This window comes from Ammodytes marinus (genome assembly GCF_949987685.1).
Source record: "Ammodytes marinus genome assembly, chromosome: 20".
Taxonomy (NCBI): domain Eukaryota; kingdom Metazoa; phylum Chordata; class Actinopteri; order Uranoscopiformes; family Ammodytidae; genus Ammodytes; species Ammodytes marinus.
Window position 1 is genome coordinate 4,447,851 of NC_137224.1, and position 23,593 is coordinate 4,471,443.

Below are 23,593 nucleotides of genomic sequence, written 5' to 3' on the forward strand. Positions count from 1 at the left end.
TACACAAGGGCCATCAATGGACGGAGGGAAGTGGGTGTGTTGTGGGGGTGGGGGAGGGTGTGTGCGTGCGTGCGTGGGTGCGTGTGTGTGTGTGTGTGTGTGTGGGTGTGTTGAAGGTGGCAGTGCTGTGATAGCCATGTGGTAGGATAGGGAACAAGTAAGTGAGAATGTATGTTTTTGTTTATGTACAAATTCTACAATAAGGTTAACAGTGGACGTCATCAGCAAAATCGATGGACAACCAAGAGAGAGCGAGTGTGTGTGTGTGTGTGCGCGCGCGTGTGTGCGTGCATGCGTGTTTGCGTGTGTACTGTGCCAGCGACCGACGTGTGATGATGCAGAGTGTGCACAGCAACACTATTTGTTCACTGAACGTTCTGTGTTTTCCTGACTCTTAAACAACACAGTGGGCTTTTGTTTACCCTGTCCTGGCGCAGCAGGGGCAGCTTGGCATCACCACAGCCTGCGTGGTTCTGGGAGCAGAGGCTTTTTTTAAATGGGGCTGAATTATCCCGTGCTGACAGAAGGCAGTCACCGCGCCCCGGCCCACAAATCACAGCCAACACTCTAAAAAACAACAAGAACATGAAAACATCCTCTAACAAAATGCTGTATTGTTCATGTACATGAGATGGTTAATGACGTTTTTTTTCGATTGCATACAAACAGACAACAATAATTGACCAGTAATTAAAAGCATGTTTTTCTCTATCCGTCACTTTACGGTTATGGAACGTAACAAAGTTAATTTACTGAAACGCTGTGCTTCAGTACAGTTTTATCACACCTTTTTACCTTCCATTTTCTGCTACTTTGTACTTGTCCTCTACATTTTTGTGCAAAATATTATACTTTTTATTTGACTGTCACTTTGCAGATAAAAATGTTACATATAAAACATACACATCTACATATGAGGCCTTTTCCATGATTCAACATCCAAACTTTATACAAAGTAGATCAAAGTAAAAGCTAAAACAGTAACATGACACTCCTTGTTGTACATAGCAAGTGAACTTTTGCTAAAACCACCTGTGTATTTTAAATATCGGCCATAACTTGTAATATAGTATTTTTTAACATTAAATCCCCCTTTGTCATTCTGTCTTCCAGGTTCACAATGAGTTCATCCTGCCGTCGGAGAAGGAGGGCTTCATCCACCGTATGGGTGACATCATCAAGCGAGCCGAGTCTCTGATGGACAAAGAGCAGCAGCCGCTCCACACGGCCGCACACCGCCTGACCCAACCCGCCTATCACGGAGCCAACTCACTGTCTTCCTCACAGGTACGTAGCTACACTGGAAAAGATGCCTCTTCAAAATTAAGTTAAAATAACAAGCATTACAAGTAATAAGTACAACAACAACAAAAAAAGATCCAATGGAACAAGTGAAAACTCCCTTGGTAAGATTTCTTGAAAATAAGATGCAATGTTTAAGCCTTTCAATGTAGGAGAGAAAATTTGCTGGGAATACTCATTTTGTGGAATATTTTACTTACATCAGCCTTGTTATCCAATTCAAGCACATTGAACCTACGAGTCCTTATATCTCACTGAAATGCTGCTTGTTAGGTGTGTCTTATACGTAGTGCCTTGAGATATGTTGATAAAAATTAACATTAATATACTTGGTAAGATCTAGAATTGTTTGCAGTGTAGCATGCAGTAGCACCTGCCTTTTGTCATTTACCAGAGCGTTGGTAGCAAGTGGACAACAAAGGAAGTTGCAGTAACATGTGAACGCCTGTTTTACTGTCCTGTCTGATCATTGATAAATTACACCAGCATATGGTTTGTGTGTCTGGCTGTGCTTATCTAACACAGACCCATAAATCCCTCGCAAATGGAAAGATGTAGTGTAGTGCTTCCTACATTGTAAATCTAAAAAATCCTCAGTGGAGTGCTTTCCTCACTGTCCACTATCCCTCCCAAGATATAAGGTTAAGTGTTCCCAAACAGCACCTGAGGTAGTAGGCCTAGTGCTTTCATTTAGAACATACTGTTACCAAAAGCGCTAATGTCATAAAACCCTGTGATTTGTGGAAACATACCCCATGCCTCCTCCTCCTCCTCCTTACTGTTGCCACAACCACAAATCCCTTTCCAGTGCACTTTACTTCCACCATAATTAACTTTCCAGCATATCTGCCCACGACGAAGGAGTAAAATCATTTATATTTTGGTTTTATGAAAGCCTTTCTGAATCATGATTTCGGTAAACTGTAAAAATGAAGAAAAAAATAAGACATTTAGTAGTAGTAGACATTTTTGTTTGGTTGTTGATAGCAGCAGTACCACCCTGTACACGATATGATGAGCTAATGCCTAATCAGACACAGTTTGTCTGCCTAGATGGAAAAACAAGTTCTTGTCTTGTTCCTGCCAGGATGTGTTCCACTCTGTAGAACACACAGAACAAAATCTCCCCGTGCCCCGTGGAAGAAATTATCAAAAGATGTTCATGAAAAAAAAACAAATAGAGTGTGGTTTTGTGTATAGGACAAAAGAGGCACGTTATAGCCAGCTATGTACCTTGTTCACAATGTTTCCGACCCCCTGGCCTTCATGAGTGGAGCAACCGTGGATGAATCTCACCTGGCGTCACTCCAACACCTGATTTAAAAACCCTAAACCTTGAAGCCACATCCCCCCCTAGAAAAATGAAGGCCACTCTCTCTACTCTGTAACTCTCCCCAGCCCCAAAAAATCCAGCCCAGGCTAGTTAGGTCAGGTAGGGACCCACAAGCCACTCCTTGTGACTCCTCTATTTATCTCCGAGGTAGGGTGCTGCTATTCTGAGAATTTTGGGAAGAGACGGCTGTGTATAAATGGAGCCCGAATCCCTGGAAAGCCATACTTATCCAGTTATGTAGCTACCTTTACCCACCCACCACTTCAAGATCAACACCGCAGCAATGCTAGCAGCTCTGTACAGTTGTACTTGGGCAGAGCAGTGAGCTAAATGCTAACATGCTGATGTAAAGGAGATATCCTGTTTGCCATTCTCGCCATCCTAATTTAGCTTATTTATCGCGTTGACATTTGCCATTTAGCACTAGCATCATCTGAGTAATTCCGACTCAACCCTTGGTGACCCACAAATTTAGTAACAAAATGTATCGGCAATACAGCTTAACGTTTAAATATTGGGAAAGAACGAGGTTGCCATCAATTACCAACAAGAAACATTCTCAATTTTTTTTTTCTTGAAGAAACAGCAGCCATTTGTCCATATAATGGAGGTTGGCCTGAATAATTTTCATATAAAATTCACTAAGACATTACACAAGTCATATTTACCGGTTAATAACATGGGCTTTATCAGACAAGCTCTTCATAAAGGAACAGTAAATCCTTTACAAGCCTGTCTTATCCTTGACTTTATTGTCCAGTTAATACACGCTGCGCTACACTGACAAACAATGCATACCTGAGGTCAGGCCCGAGGTTCACCTACAACGTCAGGCGTATCTATCCAGTGTATAAGTTCCTTGTTTAAAGGGGCATTCTGTAGATTTTACATGTTTGAAGAAAGTTTACGAGGGGTTACTCCACAGGCTGTGAAAAATGTTGTGTAACATTTCACGAGGTTTATGGAGAAGCTTTCTCGAAGTCTGACATATAAAGTGTTTCTGGAGCTTGACACACATCGGGGACTTGGTTTATTACGGTAACTCGGTCTCTCCTGCATCGATGTTTCCATTCTGTTTTGTACATTTGTGTGTGAGAAGTCAGACACAATTTCTTTGATAGTGAAACATGGAATTCTCTTTTAGAGACACTTACCGTAAGCAGCGATTATGTAATGCTACATGTTATAGCAATAATACAGTAGCACCACATTCATACTAAAACACTATTCTCCTGTCTTCTCGCTACCTACTGTATTAGTGCCGTTGGTCTAGCTTCCAATGTATTTTTGTGCTGCATCTGAATCATACATATCCATTAATCTGAATCATGTACAGAAAGTCACAGTCCAAATACACAGACACGTTTCTTTCAATTATGAATAGAAGTGGAGATCTGAATTTGAGAATTAACAAATGTGCTCTCTTTCTCTCTCTCTCTTCCAGCCTAATCTGCACAGTCACACCCATGCTCGGACCAGCTCCTCCTCCTCCCTGCCTGGTAAATCTCACGTCCGCTCCTGATGAACTTAATTCACCCATTCAGAGGGAAACTGGATCATTTGATGCTTGGATGCGATATGCATGATGAATAACTGTCTGAAACTAAACAAGTAACATTAAGTTTGTGTGTGTGTGTGTGTGTGTGTGAACTGCATAAACGCTGCACTGTTAGAGAGCATGTCTGATTAACTTGCATTTGTTTGTTGCATCTTAACTTGTGCATGTCCATTCGAGTGTGTGTGTGCGTGTGTACATGTGTGATTGTGTTTGTGTGTGTGTGCGTGCGTGCTTGCGTGCGTGTGTTTATGCACGGTGCATCCACTAATGCATGTGTGTGTCCCGTCTCAGACTTCTGTGTGGCTAAACCCGCGAGTGTAGGGGTACGTGGCTCCCCCCCACGCCCCAACGGAGACATCTTCACTGCAGACATTACTTCACCTGGGCGACCTCTGTTGCGCTCTCAGTCTTTCCAACACGCCCCAGGTAAATAGCCCCTTTCGCCTCTCCTCCCTCTGGTCCCTTACCAGAAGAGGCCTAGCATTGTTTACTGTTTCAACAGCACTGAGAGAAAAAAATGGTTACAGTCCTTTGGCAAAGAATAAGTCGAGAGCGAAAAAGCTCCGGCTACCTCATAAACCCACCCTCCCCTCTTTCTTGGTATTGTTCAGACATTCGCATGGCGCCATCCGCCATCCCCACACCTCAAAGCCTCGGTCTGTGTCTGCCTTGCAAAGCAGAGGGCCTCTTGGGTAATTACCTCACCTGAAGGGCGCTACTTTTCTGGCTTTTTAGGGAAAGCTGGATGTGAATGCTGTCGCTGTACAACGTGAGCTTTTTTTTCTCATGGGCTGCGATAGTGGGTAACATCTGTTTGCCAGCACTTAGTTCCTACAGAATTTCCAAGAAAAGCCTCCTCCCCCTTTTTCTCCAAGTCTCCGAACCCCACAGCGATATTTGAAGTCGTTTTAGAGAACACACACATCGAACCCCTGTTCTAGCCACAGCAGACGTCTTAACATCCTCATCTTGTCCCATGTCACCCCCCCCCCCTCCCCCCCGCCCCCTCTCTCTCTGCTGGACGTCCTACGCACACAGCCCTGCTTTTCACAATGCTTCTTGGGCCCCCTGCCACGGTAGTAGAATGTGTTGCCTAACCTATGTTTCCGTCGGCATTGGAAAAGTAGAGGCTGGCTTGCATCATCAGCAAAAGGGAGGCGTGGTTTTCCATAACTGTGGAGCCTTTGTTGAGGTAAATGCCAAATCAATAGATGGGGCTGCTAGGATATTGGCATCCTTAAGGTACGAACACACTGCACATCGCCGCGCGGCGAGTTTCAATAGAAAGTCAATGTATTTCGAGCGCCGCCGCGCGAACCGGCGGCCGGCGGCCGGCGGAGAGCGGATCACGCGGCGCGGCCAGGGGCGGCGCGGCGCGGCGCGGCGCGAATGGGGCGGCGCGGCCGCCGCAGAAGTTGAAAATATTGAACTTTTCGCCGCCGGCCGCCCCGCGATAGCCAATCACCTTCGTTGAGCTCCTCCCGACGTCACTCGGGTGAGTCTGCTGAGCTACAAGACACGTGAAACCTGGCTGGCGGTGCAGTCGGGAAAGGAGGGATGAAGGGAAAAAAGAAGGAAAAGACAGAGAGAGAGAGAGAGAGAGAGAGAGAGAGAAAGTTCCAACACATCGATAAAATGTATGACAGCAGTTTAATGAGACACCTTTTAGTAAAAGGAGCAAGGAATAGACTCACATTATAGAAGAGAGAAGGAGAGAAAGCCAGGGAAGATGTACTGCAGATGAGTGAATATGCAGAGACAATAAAAACTAAATACGACAACTGACACTTCCAAACATTTCCCTAAACATCTGAAAATCTGTTTGGGTTTTCTCTACATGTTGATATGCCGGCGTGAATGTGTAGCCTATATGCACGGCCATCGATACGTGCGTGTGTGTGTGTGCGTGTGGGCGGGTTGTGTGTGTATGTGTGTGTGGGTGCATGTGTGGGTGTGTTTACGAAGCTTGGGTGGCAGGTGGCGGGGAGAAATGTGTGAGAGGTGCAGTGAGACCAGTACAAGGGCCGATGGCAGAGATGATGAAGGCAGAATAGCCTACTTCAGAGACGCTCCCAACAAAAACAAATCAGTGAGGATGACGACGATGATGAGAGAGATGTAAATAGCGGGAAGAAACTGGGCGTGTACATTCAATGAGTCATCGGGCGGCGGCCGGCGGCCGGCGGCGGACACAAATGAGCCAAAATGACCACGCGGCGCGGAACCTGCGATTCGCGCGGCCAACCGCCGCGCCGCGCTGTGCAGTGTGTTCGCACCTTTAAACTACTCCCCGAGGAGTGATGTCGAAATCCTGCCCACTTTAATCTGACAATCAGACCCAGCACTGTTTGTGCACACAAGTGTTTTCCATTTGCAACTCAAGACTGTCATACGCAAAAAAAAAAAAAAAAAAAAAGACCCACGTACTCCATTGATGCTGTGTCCCTCACAGCCATGTGAGTGCGGTGTGTAACTGCTCCGGCTTACGGATGCAATTATAGTCGGATACCGGTTTAAACAAAACGTCTTTGTTCACCATGGAAACCCATTATTTGAAAGCATGGGAAAGATTTATGCTTCACATTGCGTAGATGTTTTGGCAGATGGCTGAGTGAGACTGACCAAAAAGCTGGGGAGACAGAGGAAGTCTTCTCTTTTCTCTTTGGATCAATTCTGGCCAATATTCCTCTGCAACAGTGCATGGGGGGGAGTTCTGAATATACAGTTACACTTCTAGGAGATGAGTTAAAGGTGCATTGTGTAGAAATGATTTGAGTATTTCAGAACAGACTGGTAAGAAATGGAATATAATATTTGTATGTTTTAGTTAGTGTATAATCGCTTGAATTTTTTTATTTATTATTATCTTAGAATGAGCAGGGCACACCCCCATGTTTAACCACCTTGTTTCTACATTATCACAAAAGACAAAAACGTCACTGCCTTATGCATTTTTTTAAATATAGTGGGTGACCTGGGAAAATGCACCTGTTGGGAGAGGAAGAAGAATCACTATAGAACAAATAACTAAATACATATTCACCTCATCACTTGATATTGTGAAAGGCAGTGGTGGATGATGCCATCTTTAGTAACTAGCTTCCTGTCTTTAAAGGTCAATTCTCTGAAATGGAGTGGTAGAGACCGAGCATTGCAAACTAGAGCTTTCCCCACATGATGACGCCAAAGTCTCCTAAAGTATACTACACACTGCATCGTTAAGACACTAACACGTGTTTGCCTTGTTTGTGTGTGTTTGAACCCAAGATTACTCAATTTTACTCAACATTTAAAACATGTCTTCTCTTTGTCTTCCAGGCTCTCCCCTCCACTACCAGAACCACCAACACCACCCTGCATCTCTGCTGCCCCACCATCCACACTACCACTTACCCTTCATGGGCCAAAGTCACTTTCCGTTCCCATACCCCGGCTCTCCTGGTTCCCCGAGCTCCCCCAAACTAGGTCTCCACGCTCCCCTCACACGCGTAGCCAGCAACCCCACCTTCGGCTCCGCCCCCTCATCTTCCCGTGGTTCCCCCAGCCCCCTGAACGAAACCCAAAACCGGGATAGCAACGAGAGGCTCAACACGTCCTCACCTAACCCTCAGCAGCATCCCAACATGTGGCCCGCTCACCAGCAGCCAATGTTCTCCTTGGCTAACGTCATCTCCATGGCTATGAGCATGGCCCAGTCTTTCATCCCTCCTTCCAATATGCCCAACCAGGGGATGCCCTCATTTCAAGGCTACCACCACCAGCTTCCGTCCCACATGAACCCCCAGTCTGGATACCCCTACCAACAACAACAACATTACCAGACCTCGCCAGGAGAGGCCCCTTACCAAGCGCAGAGTAACAGCTACCAAAACAGCCCCGAGAATACGCTTCAAGCAGATGGTTTTCCTCAGAGCACTCAGCCATCTTGGATGTACCAACCCAATATGTCTTCCACCCCTCCTCCCCCGTCTGTCCATCATAACGCTGGATTCCAGAGCCCCTCCGGACTAGCCCAGGACGACGGTTTCCATAACTACGCAGCCCAGTATTCGGGACAGGTTCCGGAACAGTCCGAACCCAAATCAGAAGTGTCCAGTTCTAACTCCTTCTCGTCGGATCTTTCCCCGTCGCCCTCAGAGAGCCCAGATTGCACTGTGAGTCAACTTAAGTTATGTTTATCTCGTGTTCTTTTAGTTGAGTTTTCTTTGTTAAAATCATGGTGTGAGCATGCAAACAGCGCTGAAAGGATCAGCTTATTTTGCAAATCTGGAGGACGTTTTTTTGTCAAAAATCATTTTTTGTAATAACCAGTAAATATCTCCTTATACAGCTACCTGTCCGTAGCCTGGCTCCGCCCGCCCGCCTACTTCCGGCCAAATTTTATTTTCCCTTCAGTAGTCAGTCTGGGTGCACAGCCCATTTCCCAGTTTTGCCGAAGATTCGACAGCCGGTCCAATCAGCGAACAGAGCGAGTGGCTGAGAACGATGACGTCGAAGTCGCGCTCCAGTTTCAGTTGCGGCCAGAAGCCGGCTCATGACACACGTGACGACCAAACGTTATGCGATTGGTTGGCTAATCCAGAGTGGCACTGGGCAGATCCAATAGTTTTAAACTTTAACAGACACCCGCCTCCATGAGTGAACGTTTGCCAATTACAGCACTGCCAGACCTTCTGTACAAATGAAATGAAGTACGATGGTCTGGTAGCACCAGGCTAACCTGTCCGTACTGTGTGCGCTGAAAGAAAAAAAATATGTTGTTAGTACAGCCTATGCTCTGTAAATAGTTAGCCTATATAAACACCGGTTCTAGTGTCCTGTGTGCGTGAGGATTTGCACGTTTCCTCTGTTTTATATGATTGTAAATAGAATATCTTTGGATTTTGGAAAAAAAAGCTAGTAGCTAGTATTCTTTGATTAACTAAACAAATGAGGGATATCCCAATCCAACTTTTCCTATTCACATCTCTTCTACCCAAGGTATCTGCCAGTACCGGTTACCATACCAAACCCTTCATTAAAACTGGCTCACCAAATGCTCTGTTTTTCCCAAATTTATAATCTGTTTATTTCCCTGTGTGGAACTCCTTTGGCTCATTTCATCTAAGTTAGGGTTTGGGATTTCTCCGGCATTATAGTTGGTGGCCGACCTTGACTGATTGCTGGAAAGCTGAATTTTTTCGAAGGACACATCTGGTCTGAACCCAATCTGCTGTAGCACCAACGCTAACAATGTTTTCATTCTTTCCTGTCTATAGTTATCATCCTTCAGTCCCCAGTTGAACCCCTCTATACCGGAGATGAATGCCAGTAGCCCACTACCCAAAGCCCCTTCCACTGAGTCTGGTAAGAAATCATATGCATGTTCTTGAAACAGTTAATCATGTGTGTATGTTCAAAGCCAGAACATACAGTACTGTATTATGTCTATGTTTACCCCCCAAACAAACCCACACACATGCTTGTGGTATACACAGAAAATGCACCCACAGCTTAATAGTTCAAGGTTTCCCTTCTGCATTTGATGATGTATATGTCTAAATACAGTTGACGCGTGTGTTACGGCAAATTTGCCTTTTGATTTGTTTTGAGTAGCTTTCTCTCCGCTGTATTATCACCTATTAGCGGTGGCTCCGGAGCAGTTGCATAACTGTGACTCTGAATGTAATGTTCCATTGAAAACAAACACAAACCTAGGTGTGACTGCAGCTCCAACCTCTGGCAGCGACCAATCGGCGAGCAGCCACGCTCATTACAGGCTTCTCCTCCCTCATCCACACCTGTCAGTATTTATACCTTCAACAGAGTCCCTCTGTCTCAGTGGGCACATGGCCATGAGCCCATGGGCCCAGACTCGCTCTGTGTTCACTGTTAGAGGGACACCCAGTGGGCAAATAGAGGTACTGCAGGGATGTCATCCCATAAAATGGTCTGTACATGTGAGCAGTGTCAGGGAAGCTACTTTGAAAGCTTTGCAAACTACCAATCACTTCACACTAGAAGGAGTTGAAGTAGAGCAAAGCTAGTCTGGGGGGGGATCTAGTTTGGTTAACTAAAGCTACTTAGACAAGTAGTTCACAAACTTCTTTGTAAAAAAAATTATCAAATTGACAATGTACATGTGATATGAAAAAATTATAACAACATATAATACTATAAAGTCACATGCCAGCTAAAAATACGTGTTTATTGCAGACACCAAAACTGCCAATTTGTTCTTCACAGGTCATACATAAACCAACATGAGGTTTAAATAAATGTTTGTATCTCTAGTTTGAGACACCAGTAAAGAGCGCCATCAAGTTTTAAAGTTTTTAACACCATAACGCCATAAATGAAGGCTCTTTAAAGGAAATCCACCTTCACTGGGAGATATTTGGAGAAATAAAACACAGTGGAAATTTTGTGAAGCCCCTTTTAACACTGTTGCGAAGAAACGCATGATTAGATTTTACTCAAAGGCTGGCGATCAGAAAAGAGTGAGGCTTTGTTCTGGTGATCAATCAGCTCAATCACTATTGTTTACCAAATCAGTGGCTATCACTCCACTGGTATAAATTGGCCGCCAAGATGTGAAAACTTCTCATTTATGGACTCGATAAGTAAGTGGAGAGAGGGCTACAACTTACTAGAATGAATGCTTACCAATTCTTATTAGATGCTTAATTAGTTCTTTAACAGACATTTTTTTTGCCTGCTGTGTCTCACCTTAAAGGGAACTAGTCAAGACATGAACTAGCATTTTTACTAACACCTTTTCTTCCTCTATTTAACAGAAGTCCAGCAGTCTGCCCCGGTGACTGTCGGGCGCTTCCAGGTGACACCCAGCATGGGAGTCCTTGCGCCGGTGCCCGTGTGTGTTGAACCCCCGGCCCCACAGCCCGTGGTGGACGGCAGCAGCACGTCATCAGAGAGCAGCACAGAGGAGCAGGGGGAGAGTGAGACAAGCCTGGGCACATCACTCACCATGTCCCCCCCTCACCCACACCCACACAGAGGCTCCACACAGGGGCTCTCCCAGGAGGTGGACGCACAGGTAAGCTGGCATTTTTTTTTTCATATAGACATTTGGCCTTGTTAAAGGTGGACTATGTAACTTTTGCTGTGGCAAAGAATTGAAAATTAGTAAAGGTATATTCTCACAGCTAAGTAAACAAAATTTCCTCAGGGGGAAATTGGATCGCTGGAACACTGTTTGAAGTTAGAAAGCTACCTATAAAGTTAGTGTTTCACTGTTGTTGTTAACAGCAGCTGGGCCCACCGTTTTGTTTAGTCTTACATTTGGTTCCAGGTGTCTTAAAAAAATGTTTGTCTAAATTTACGATATTATTATTCCAAACTAATAATCACATGCAGATAAATAAAATGTTTTGTAAACTAACTGCATGGTCTGCAAATGTAAACAAACGCCCCTCCGCTGAAACTGCATAGTGCACCTTTAAGCCAGACAGAAAGCTTTTTGTTAATCTTAATAAACATCAGAGGGAACATTAGGCCGAAATATATAAACGTTCCTCCTAGCTTCTTTAATAAAGAATGAAAATGCGAATACATTTTTAAGGTGATCTTAATATTTTACAGGTGGCTTGGGCCAGTAGCCAGGAGCAACAGCAGGACGAGGAAGTGGAAGATGAAGAGGACGTAGAGGTGGTTGGGGAGCGACCGAGGACCAGGAAGCGTAGTCGACGACGAGCGTACAGCCTGAGCCTATCAGCGGACAGCGGGTTGTCGGTGACGACGGCCGCGGAGCTGGAAGGCCGGCTGTGGGACGGAGCCTCGGGCAGCCCACAGTACAGCAACGCCCTGCACCACCTGTGGATGATGACCTACAACCGCAACATGCCCTGTCTGAGCAGTGACGAGTCGGACAGCGACGAGGAGATGATAGAGGAGCTGCAGGAGCTCAGAGAGAAGTAAGTGGTGATTGAAGTCACACAAAATACAGAGAAAAGGTGGTTTACAAAGTCTTCCACATACATGTATGGTTGAATAAAAAAATATATATATAGAGAGCAAAACATTTTCGCATTAACTTTTCGATGACCTTTATGATCTTGTGTGACCTTTGGGATGGGATCTGAGGTAACACAAGGTTTTAAAACTAAATAAATCAAGTGTTTTCATCAGAATATGTAGTGAGATCCTAAAAAAAAAAGAGAAAATAATTGAGGCCCATTGATTAATTTTGCAGGGTTGGAGAAAATAAGAAATGTGTTGTTGTATTTTTACTCATTATGAAGTTCTCCAGCAAAAAGTCCATTCAATTCAAGTAACTGTATCCACAAAAACCTTAACATATCCATCATCACAAACTTATTGTGGCCTTAATTTGCTCAAATCCACAAGCCTTCAAAGATATTCGTGGACTACAACGGATTAACTGACAAAAAATCTAGCTTTTAACCACCTACATTTGTTCTTTTTTGTCTCCTATCAGACACCTGTCGGAGGTGCAGGCCCTGCAGTCAGCCCAGAAGAAGGAGATAGAGGAGTTGTATGAGAGGATGGGTAAAGTCCCCCCTCCAGGCATCATGTCTCCTGCTGCTATGTTGACCAACCGCCAGCGCCGCCTCTCCAAGGGCAACGGCTTCCCCTCGTCACGACGCAACAGCCTGCAACGACTGGACATGCTGCCACTCCAGGGTAAGAGACAATAGCCACATTTCAACCTTGATTAGAAATCTATTACCTGGTATCATAGGTGTGGATTTTTTTGGGGGGTATGTAGGTCAATATTTAAAAGAGGTACATTTTCGACACTCAAAAATACATATGAAATAGGTAAAAAATAACATTTTAGGGAGTCGATACATTTATATATCCTTCTTACCTGTAACTATATATTTCCCAACAATTTCCAGAATCCATTTTTTTCAGAAACCCGTAAAGTGAACTGTGTGACACTCAAAATCTTATGGGGGGTGGACCCTGTGCAATGTTGAAACTAAACATATGCCCATGCCTGGTTTATGTAATGTTTGTTGCATAACCCATGTTTGTTTTCTTAGGTATCATTAGGAGAAACTCCCTCGGAAGCAGCAGCAGCGGCTCCCAGGATAAACTAAGCAAAGGCGTCACCTTTGCCAATGACATTAGTAGAATGGTGAGTAAACACTCCATTCACTTTACATAAGTGTTATTCTCCTTGTTAAAATCAACTTAAAAAAGAGCTTTTTTTCTTACTTTACGTAACTTTTTTTTGTCATTTATTCCTAGTAAGAATCTCTCAGCCAAGCACGCTGTAAAATGTGGACTACCTCAGCTGACGTGTGACTGCAGTGCTTTGGGCCGTCCCGTAGGAGAAGGATCGCTTTAACTCTTTTCACTGGCACACACACACACCCAATCAGCAAACTGCTTCCCTCTTTTTGCCAGTGGTCATTTTACCTCATAATACATACGGACTGTCATCAATATAAAGCTGGATTTCACACAGGAACTGTAACATCCGCTTCACAGGCCTTTCATCAGACCTGGTGAAATTCAGTCTGGTTCATGTTAAAAATATGACAAGTTCATTTATTATTTTTGCTCTGTTGTATATAAACCGTCAGACCCAAATGGTTCAATGCACGCTAACCTGCAAAACATCATATCGTTAAGTTGTTTTAAATAATTTTTCTGAGCTTTTTTGTTGCATTAACGCAGTCAAACGATTGTACAAAGTGCCGCAGGGTGTATTTTTTGTTATGTTTTTTTTTGGAGCTGCGGTGGCACTTTAAACTACGACTTTGACCCAGAATGATGATAGTTAGTTACTGTTTTACTGCGTGTCTGATTCACTGCCGTTTAATCAATCTGAGCACACAGAAATGTGAACCAACACTTTTTACTCTGAAGGTTTTCGCATTGCAAATTTAGGATCTATCTGTCTTGATTTGATAGCTGTTGTTAATGTCTGCTGACTGCACACTCAGTACACTCGGATTTATACAAATACGTTCAATGGAAGCTTATTTTTTTAGAACATCTTTAGTGGTTTGACGCTTGATAGAATTACCTAAATTCAAGTTTAACTTTGATCAATACATCCACATGAAGGTGACAATGCTATAGCGGAAAGTTGTACAAATACTATATTATATATGTTGGCATGTAGAAAGCAAATCTATTTTTCACTATTTTCAAAGACTATAGCTGGTTTAGAAAACAAATGATTTATTTGTGTTGATTAGTTTGTGAAAATAATCCATAGGTTTTAGACTACTGGCTTCTTCCCCGTTGATTGTACATTGTGTATATAAATAGAAGTGCATTTTTAGATCATGTGTTTACAAGTTATTATGCGTAAACTAAACCTTAATTCTTGCTCGAGCAAAAAATCCTATTTTTCTGCGTGTACCATATAGATCAAGCACCTCGTGCACTTTAGTAAATTGTACTTTAGTTCTCTATCATTTAACACATTTGTGGATAAAACTGTGTTCTGAAACAATTTTATGTTTTCCATAAGGGAGGTTGAGACTGTTCTTCAGTTTATGTTTGATTAACAATATTTCACATTATGATCTACACTCCACCAGTTTGAAATAGTTACTACATTATGGGATAGAGAACAGTCCAAAGCTGTGAATGTGTAGCTGTTGCCTTATGAAATGTCCACAACACACACTGAAGTTTCTAAACAGTGGAACCCCTTTTAAGAATTTTTTTTCCAAAGTTCATAATATATTCAAAGACGTTTCTAAAATTTTGAATGTAAATATATAAATGTTTTTTTTTTTTGCTTTTCTGAAGCTGCTGCTGCTGCCCTGCCATGCTGAATCTGTGCCTTTCCCTTACAATGTCTTATTTTATATTTTTACTCAAGATTTTGGTGGCTAGATCAGACTCCATATTATATCACATTTTGAACAAAAATAAAAGAAATGCAATTGTACATCTTCACATCTCTTTTTGTCATCTTTTACTTTGTTCACGCAGTGTATAACCTTGTAGTTTCACAGACATAATAATTGGGTTTAGAAAATGAAATACATTAGATTGTTTTATTTTACAAATATTCACTTTATCAACATAAATATGTTTCAACAGGTTGATCCATGTGTCACAGGCATTCTCCGCTGTTAAAAGGCCGCTGTAGTTTTTAGTATCAGATTTATTCCCATTTGTACTATATGTACATCACATGATCAGGGTTGGAATCTTGGGTTGCAATTATACTCTACAGTCTGAGCCTTCTGGATAGCATTGAAAGGTCATGTTAAGGTCAATGGATTATTCTTTTCCCACCGACAGGCAAACTCAATAAAAATCAAGACACATCTAGTTTGAAGCCGGCAGCAAAAAACCCACACAATTAACCCTTCACAAATCAAAACAAAGTCGAGCGCTGTCTCAACATGAAGAGACAGCTTCCAGCGGTGGAATATCAATGAGTGGCATCAGAGTCCACGACACAAGTCCCTTTTCTTTCAAAGTAAGTGCAGTAATATGGTACAGACACACAGTCTGGTTGAATGCATCTCAGTTGGCACCAGTTTTTGGTTGCTGCGCTCTTGCACTTTTGGCCTCAGCATCCATTTCATCCATGATCTTCTCCTGGGAGACGGAGTAAAACGTGTAGCCGTCTGGCAGGGAGCAAGTGGTCAAGGCAAATGACAGCAAGCACAAAAACTATAACAAACATTAGCCTAGATGACAAGTGAACAATGCAGTCAACGTGTCAGACATGTATTTATAAATGCTTGACAACAACATTTAGCCGTCTGTATGAACTGTGAACACTTTGAGGTTGTCTAACAAAAGATGCTGAAGCAGCCCTTCAATAGTTCAAGCGTTATGAAGGTTATCATGTCCTGTTTTATTGAAACTGTTGTGCTACATTATACTGGGAGCTGTTTTTTTAATATAAAAAAATAGACATCCTTTGATGTTGTAATGTTAAGCAAATAGTGTACCCTATTCATTGTGTCATCTTATATTTAACATAATGCGTTAAAATAATTTGATCAAACACTGCGAAAGCATCAGGCAGACTTCCTTTGGAGCATTAACTTCGGTAAATGTATTCTAATCAATGAAACCGAAAGCAAAATGTAACCTAACCTCAGTGTTATTTAGCATAACGAACACTACCTGGCTAACATGCCATGTTAGCTCCAGTCTATGGTTTGCACCCAATGAATACGAAACTTTGTAAACATAAGCATAAACTTTCAGCCAGCTAAATTATATTGCTGACAATTACATTTAAAACACCAGACATTGAGATAAATGTACTTTAAACGTGGTTATCCCTGCAGTGACGTTAGCATGCTAAGCTAAACGTTACATAGTTCACCTTGTGTTAACGCCTAGTGCGCATGGGCAAAAGATACAAATCCCGAGCACGAGCGCTCCGATGGCGATCCCTGTCACCGCGTTTCGTGTCCTTAGCTTCTGTGTCTTCTTCTTCCACTGAGCCAGCTCAACCTGCCGGATGAAATGCTGCTGTTCGACGGACAGACCCGGTTTGGCCATGTCTATCCTGGTTGCGAAGGGGGCATCGGAGGTCTCCTTCGGTATCTTGTCAGCCATGTCTGCCTGTCTGTGTGACACCCGGAAAGGTTGTTATAATATCGAGACTCTTAAAAGCTGCTATAAAAGCGTTATAAAAGATCTGCTGGCACTGCGCCGTTCAAGAGCGACGTGAGCAGCACATCAGTGTGTTATGAGATCTACGCTGCTTGTGTTATTTCCGGTTAGCCCGGGTAGCAACTATAGTTCCTACCCCATGATTCCTAGGTAGAGACGTTGACGCTTTCCTTGGGTGAAAACAGCGAGAATAGCGCCATCTTCCGGAAAATACAAGCTTCAGGCAAGACTTAATGTTAGTTTTCTGAATTACTTTTGACTACAAGTGAACAAATTCCTTATTGTTCACTTTGTTTTTGTGTACAAGTGACGTTACAGATTTCAACCGTTAGCTAGTAAGTCAGTTTAACATAAATGGCAAAAAGATATTTTCGTTCTCCGACCAAAAGTACCATAACTTTTAAATTTCGTGAAGCGTCTTTCGACCTACTGTCAGATTTCTTGGTTAATCTCAACAAAAGGAACAAAGATAACCTCAGCAGTTTATCAAAATGTACCGGAAGCTTCAAAGATACAAGACTAGTGGGTGAGTAACGTTCATTATAACTTAGACAGCCAATACATGTTATGTTGCTTGTTTTTATCGATACTTTTGCCAGTTTTAAATAATTAGGAAGCCGAAGTAATTTTATTATGAATAATATCTATCTATCTATCTATCTATCTATCTATCTATCTATCTATCTATCTATCTATCTATCTATCTATCTATCTATCTATCTATCTATCTATCTATCTATCTATCTATCTATCTATCTGTCTATCTGTCTATCTATCTCACACAGCTGTGACAATTAGCATACAGCTAGGTAAATGAGTAATTATTGCAGGATACTTACTGTTCCGCTTAATTAATAGTGTTGCTGCAGGTGTTCTTAACTATGGGATAAATTGAAAACATAATGGGAAACTGTACATCTTACCATATTTTCAATTATGGTAGCCTACATAGGCTAAAAGGCTTTTATTAGTAGAGTTACAGCAGGTGGGATCAACTTAACTGTACTGTAGATGACTATGTTAGCCTCAAACCCTGTCATTCCTCTGAAATATTTCATACACCTGGATGTGTGAACTGTGTTATTATTATAGAGGTCAATTATATTCCATTCAATTTAGCCTGTTTTAAATACATAATTAGCCATTATTTATGAACACAATGCATTTATTTATTACATTTTCTGATAAGATAACATTAAAAATGAACTGTTTAATGGTTTATTTGCACAGTTTTCTATGTCATGCCCTTTTATATACAGTCTATATGATCAAGTAAGTATAAAGGAACATTGACATTTCAAATCTATATTCTTCACTCACAATGACGCAGAAGATTTTCTTCTCCTGTTATAATTGGACCCTCTAGGCCTCTGTGCTATTTGATCTCCGCATCTAGAGGAAGATTAATAAATTATGCAAACTATTTATAGTTTTTCATTTCAAATATGTTCAATTAGCAGTGCTGCCGAGAGCTCATAAATGACATTGAATAATCAATAACACCTGGAGCGTAATGGCTTCTATTTCATTTTATTGATCCCATTTCTCCGTACTGCATGATCTCTTCTTGTGTCACTGTTACTGCCCTTTTGATGCTGAATGATACGGCTTTACAGATTCCTTCTCTAAAAATGTGCTTTTATTTGACTGTAGTTCATCAGCTCTGTCCCAACATACTGCGCTCATTCTTCCACTAAGAAAAGTTCTTCTTTTTTTCTTTGTTCTCTACATTTTTTTCTCTTAGAATACATCTTCATGATCACCAAAGAACTAAGTCTTGATCCCCTGGCTGGATACCATGCCATTGAATTTGTTCAAAGGTACAGTATGAAGAAGCAGCATGTTTGCCTTTCCCTGCCACACACACACTATGGTTGCGTTCCGAATCGCATACTTTCTACTATATAGTATGTAGAAAAAAGATTTAGGATGTCCCGATTCTTGTGGCCAGATTTAGGATGGTTAGAAGTACCCGGATGTCCTACTTCATGCGGCCAAGATTGTTAGTGTTGAAAAGTGCATCCTATTTGGGCGATTCTGACCCACAATCCAATGCGCACGTGAAGTGACGTAACATCGACGAAGCCTCCATATGAAAACAAACGGGGATGCGACGGATATAAAAGCAAGAGGCAAGATCAAGGCGCAATGTTATGATGAAATAAGAGAGAAAAGTATGTCCCAATAGTATGCCTACTGCATCCTAACTAGATTCTTTTTATCGTCGGATGTAGTATGTAGAATAGAAAAAAGAAAGAGTATGCGATTCGGAACGCAACCTATGTTATTGCTTTTAGCCGTGCCTTAAAGGTGGAGTCAGCGATTCTGGAGAATGCTTGTTGTCAAAATGAGTTTTTTGTCAAAATCAGTAAATATCTCCTCACACTCCCCTACCTGTCTGTACGGTGTGGGCGCTGAAAAAAAATCTGTGTTAATGCACAGCCTTGGCTCTATAAACGGACATGTTGCTAGCTACGGTGGGGCACCTTTGTTTTCTTACACTTTTTTTGACATACCAGTTTACAGAACCGAGGTTGTGTATTAATAACACATTTTTTTTCAGCGCACAAACTATGGACGGGTAGCGAACATGTGAGGAGATATCAACTGATTTTGACTAAAAGTGATTTCGACAACAAGGCTTCTCCAGAATCACTGACTCCACCTTTTAATGTGTATTATTCTCTCCCGTAGGTACATGGTCAACCACATTACAGATCTGTTGACGTCGCCCACGCCTGGAGGTGCAGCTGCTGCTTCACCAAAAAGTTACGAGGACCTTCTGTCTGACAAGCTCAAGGAGAAATTCCCGCTAATCGTTTTCTCCTGCATCCAGCTGGCAAGCAAACTGTCTCTGCACAGTCATGTAGGTTCTGAAATGTGTACAGTTAGTATTATATTAGTTGGAGCCATCATTTTTTCAATGCATGTGTCTCTTTTTTTGTTTATTGGTGTTTCTTTGATACTTTGAATTCACAGAGTACTTTTCTTTTTCTCATTTTAAGCCCTTTTTGATTTACAATTAGCATGGGTCCATACCAGTGTTTCCCCTAGAATTTTTTTTAGGCCCGGTGGTAAGAGCTGATAAAGAGTATGCGTGCCGCGTGCGTACCAAATTTCTAGAAGAAATTGACCAAAACGAACCCCATTTGGGATGAGCCTCTTTTGACAGCCTGTTAAAAATGAGGGCATAGGGTTATGCTTTCACATTCAGTACGTTTGTACATGTGGTGTTTCTCACAGGATTTTTAGATCCTGCTGGGTGAGAATGGACATTCTAGGGGGGTCTGGGGGCATGCCCCTGCAGAAGAAACCTTATCCTTTTTAAAGTTAAATGCATCAATCTGGTGCACTTTGAGAGGCGAAATCTGATTAATTCTGTGCTCTGTAAACAACATATGCCCTGCCTATAACTATTTTCTGTAATAATTTGGAGACACAAGCCACGTAAACTATTGAAGAAAAACACATGGATTTCAATAAAAAAACAATAAACACTAAGATCTAATATAGACAGGTCCTGTTTAGACTCATTTCTGGAATAATCTGAATCACCTCACCTTGAAGCTAGCCTATTGAAAAATGTTCTTTATTTTTTTTTAATGCAAATAGCCTTGTTGAAAATAAATGAATTAACATAGGCTACACATCATGATTAGCCTATCAACATGTGTGCTACATAAGGCAAATTCCCTATTCCGACCATTATATTTCATCTAGCCTATTTCTCAATTTAAAACATACAAATAAAGTAGCATTGAAAATACAAAAACATAAAGCTTGTAGGCCTACAATAGCCTGCTGTTTTCAAGATAACTTGACAGTTAAAACAATAAATAAATTAATATGTCCCTTGAAAATAAATGAATGCTTTTCTGAGAAGAATGTCAAAGGCAGTAGCAGTGTGGCACTTTTGTAAACTTACTGAAACGAGTGCATGCCGTTTTTTTCAGCGCTCTCAGCTGTTGATACAGATTGGTTGTGTTGCCACGGCGACGTAGCGATTTTAACTTTCTAAACTTTGCGCAGCACTTTTTCCTGTTCAACGTCCCTGTTACTGAGTCCTTAGTATCTCCATAGAGCAGGCGCTGGTTTTATTTTCGCCACTAGTTCAACGTTTGCTTGCTAGTCATGCTCCTGCTCATTGGCTTCCGTGTTTTAACAAGTGCGCACCCGCACCGAATACACACGTGCATCGCGCCGCGCGCAGACACACATACACACACGCAGACACACAGATCAGCTGATGGGATGATCAAACGAGAGGTTGTAAAGACAGGCGCACACGAGGGGTAGACCGACAGTGCCGCGCAGACGCTCGCATATTATTATTACGGAATCAATGAAAAATTGATAATAATTTTTTTTTTTTTATTATTATTTTTTTTTTAAGTTAGGCTGCTGTTGGCCTGGCGGGGGGTCCCGTTGGCCTGGCGGCCCCGCCAGGCCTGTACAATGGTAGGGGAAACACTGCATACTGTACACTTACATAGTTATAGAGATAAATTCATCTCATCTTTATCCAGACCTGCAATTAAACTAGCCTCAAGGTAAGAAGACATGTGCATGTTTAAAGTCTCATGGCGTCCTGCTGGCTTAAATTTAAATGGACGTCAAGTCAGAACTATAGTTCAAAGTATAATAATCTCCTATCATTTTTCTCTAGATAATCGACAGCAACACTGCTGTCCGCTTTCTGCACTCAATGGGCCACACTGTTTCCAAGGAGACTGTCATGGAATCGGAGCTGATAGTCTTAAAAGGGCTCGAATTCAGGCTTAATCCCCCGAACCCACTGACCTATGTGGAAATCCTTCTGGAGGTGCTCGGTACGATTTCAATATTTAAACACATAGAACCCTAATGTAAAGTATTATGATGTACCAAAAACGTGCAATATTAAGTCCAAGAACTGTACAGCTGTAAAGTGACTTTGAAAGGGGTGTGCCTTTGTAGGACACAATGAGCCGTCCCTCCCCGTGGAGCGTCTTCTTCCCCTGTGCCATAATGTTCTCCAGTTCATCAGCCTCCAGCGCAGCGCCATCTACGAGGCCTTGTTAGTGACCACCACGCAGTGTGACAGCCCTACCACAGAACAGAGGTATTAGGTTTGTCTTTAAGATACATGTTATGATTCCTGACAGCTGCTATCTGTGATGGTAGAATGGACAAGTAGCTGGTTTGTTAGTTGACTACTAGACTACAACCACCTGGGAACTGTCTGTTGTTTGGGTTTCTCATGTTACGCATATATACTCAAGAGATATTAATATTATGACTGAGTACATGGTTGGGTGGGTGAATTAAACTACATTTGACAGAATTTCTTTGTCCACTTGGAGGCAGCAGAAACAAGATATGAACACAACATTGACACTTTTTAAATTGAAAAGGCAAACTTATTAGCAAACAGATGCCTATATGTACACATCCAAGATTAACATTAATTTGTTGTGTCTCTTGCCACCTGATAATTGTAAGTCAAATATCCATTCTCCTTATAGTTCAGCTTTAAATATTGGCGGCTAACTACTCATATGTTTTTATAGCATTTTATTTGAAAGCAGCGGCCTGCGTTTGCCTTTACATAACACTTATTTCAGCTTCTCCCCTCCGGACAGAGGTTTTAGTCCCAAGGTGCAAAACTAGCTAAACAAAAGGTAATGATTATAGCAGATAATTAATGTTATTTAGTCACTTATAGCACTTTTCATTTGGTTTAATACCGCCTTGTATCCTGGTTTTATTCCAGAGGTTATTCATTTAATTATTTATGAGTGTTTTCTTTATTTCTCTGCGTGTAATGTGTTCTGATTAGGGGAACGTTTTTTTTCTTTTCTTGTATGAGCAGGTTTTAATATGTGCTGTGTTAGGTTGCAGTTTGTTTTGCGATTGGATGCTACAATGTAATCTTCTTGTTGCAAAATGAAAATACCCTGGAGTATAGATAAAGTTACCATACCATAAGTTACTATGAGAGTGATCCAAAACAATGCAGTTCAGAACCATAGAATCCATTGTTAAAATAAAAAGTACTTAGTTATTAGAACTGCTTTATAACCAAATTAAGCCTTTTTCTACACAGAGAAAAGTTTGTGACAGTGACTGAAGACTGCATGCTTCTTGGTGTTGGTGTCATCGCCGTGGCTACATTCATCCTCTATGTCAGAAAATGGAAGAAGGTGAAACACTTTATGATTTCTAACCATTCAAATATTAATTGCATTTACAATAGTGTTTGATTTCAGTCTTTTAAATGTCAAAGCATATCAAGTCATCTATTCTATCCATGTTAAGTTAATGTCAGTGTATTTATTAAGCTGTCACCCATACTTACCACACAAACTGTTTTGTTGATGTAGTCTTTCTTATGATGCTTTGCAGGCGGTGGGAGAACTCAGTCACATCACTGGAATCTCAAAGAGGAGCATCAACGATTTTGCTCGTGTGACGTTTAAACACATTTTTAAAACCAGTAGCCCTGTACTAACAACATCTACTTGAATTGTGAATACTGAACATATTGTGTATTGCTTTATAATCTGTTGTTTGTTTTTCTTGGTGTAGAAAATGTATTGTATACCTAATGAAATAACTTTATTAAAAGAAAGCAACGTCCATTTACTAAAATACTTCCACTGTATTTCTTCACTGTTTTTACATTGCCTTTACCAAATTAATGTGTTTGCTTAAATCAGATGCATTGTTGGTTTATTGTCATACTCGTGTGTTCAGTGCCACATTAGCCCAGAAAAGGAAATGGAGCACGGCTGAATGTCACGTGGCAGGTAACTCTGGTGAGATGCTCCTCTGTCTGATCCTTC

At 41.8% G+C, this 23,593-nt stretch overlaps 3 protein-coding genes across 3 annotated transcripts in view; 2 read left to right on the plus strand and 1 right to left on the minus strand.

Moving 5' to 3' along the window:
- The window catches only part of wnk4a (WNK lysine deficient protein kinase 4a), a 56,140-nt gene extending 41,068 nt beyond the window's left edge, over window positions 1-15,072 (plus strand). Inside the window, 10 exon segments of the mRNA XM_080048884.1 lie at window positions 1,114-1,287; window positions 4,080-4,134; window positions 4,485-4,619; window positions 7,512-8,347; window positions 9,452-9,539; window positions 10,970-11,229; window positions 11,775-12,106; window positions 12,631-12,836; window positions 13,202-13,296; window positions 13,410-15,072. Of these exon segments, the coding sequence (XP_079905010.1) occupies window positions 1,114-1,287; window positions 4,080-4,134; window positions 4,485-4,619; window positions 7,512-8,347; window positions 9,452-9,539; window positions 10,970-11,229; window positions 11,775-12,106; window positions 12,631-12,836; window positions 13,202-13,296; window positions 13,410-13,412 (2,184 nt within the window). The 3' untranslated portion in view covers window positions 13,413-15,072.
- Window positions 15,073-15,131: 59 nt separating this feature from the next.
- coa3a (cytochrome C oxidase assembly factor 3a) lies at window positions 15,132-16,731 on the minus strand. Its single transcript, XM_080048878.1, has 2 exons — window positions 16,514-16,731; window positions 15,132-15,763 (listed from the first exon to the last, which is right to left on the minus strand). Exons 1-2 carry the CDS (start codon window positions 16,710-16,712, stop codon window positions 15,660-15,662), a joined length of 303 nt encoding a protein of 100 aa, XP_079905004.1. The 5' UTR covers window positions 16,713-16,731; the 3' UTR covers window positions 15,132-15,659.
- A 392-nt stretch (window positions 16,732-17,123) lies between these two features.
- Window positions 17,124-23,273, plus strand: cntd1 (cyclin N-terminal domain containing 1; the record flags this gene model as incomplete). Its single annotated transcript, XM_080049661.1, has 7 exons — window positions 17,124-17,295; window positions 18,514-18,589; window positions 19,464-19,635; window positions 21,436-21,598; window positions 21,726-21,870; window positions 22,855-22,951; window positions 23,154-23,273. 7 exons carry the CDS (start codon window positions 17,124-17,126, stop codon window positions 23,271-23,273), a joined length of 945 nt encoding a protein of 314 aa, XP_079905787.1.
- Between the last annotated feature and the right edge of the window lie 320 nt (window positions 23,274-23,593).

What these genes read in the sequence shown, in the direction of transcription:
- coa3a (XM_080048878.1), bottom strand. Translation starts at nt 16,712, where the DNA reads ATGGCTGACAAGATACCGAAGGAGACCTCCGATGCCCCCTTCGCAACC. An exon ending in AGCGCTCGTGCTCGGGATTT is followed by an intron (nt 15,764 to 16,513) that starts GTATCTTTTGCC and finishes GCTCCCTGCCAG; the next exon opens with ACGGCTACACGTTTTACTCC.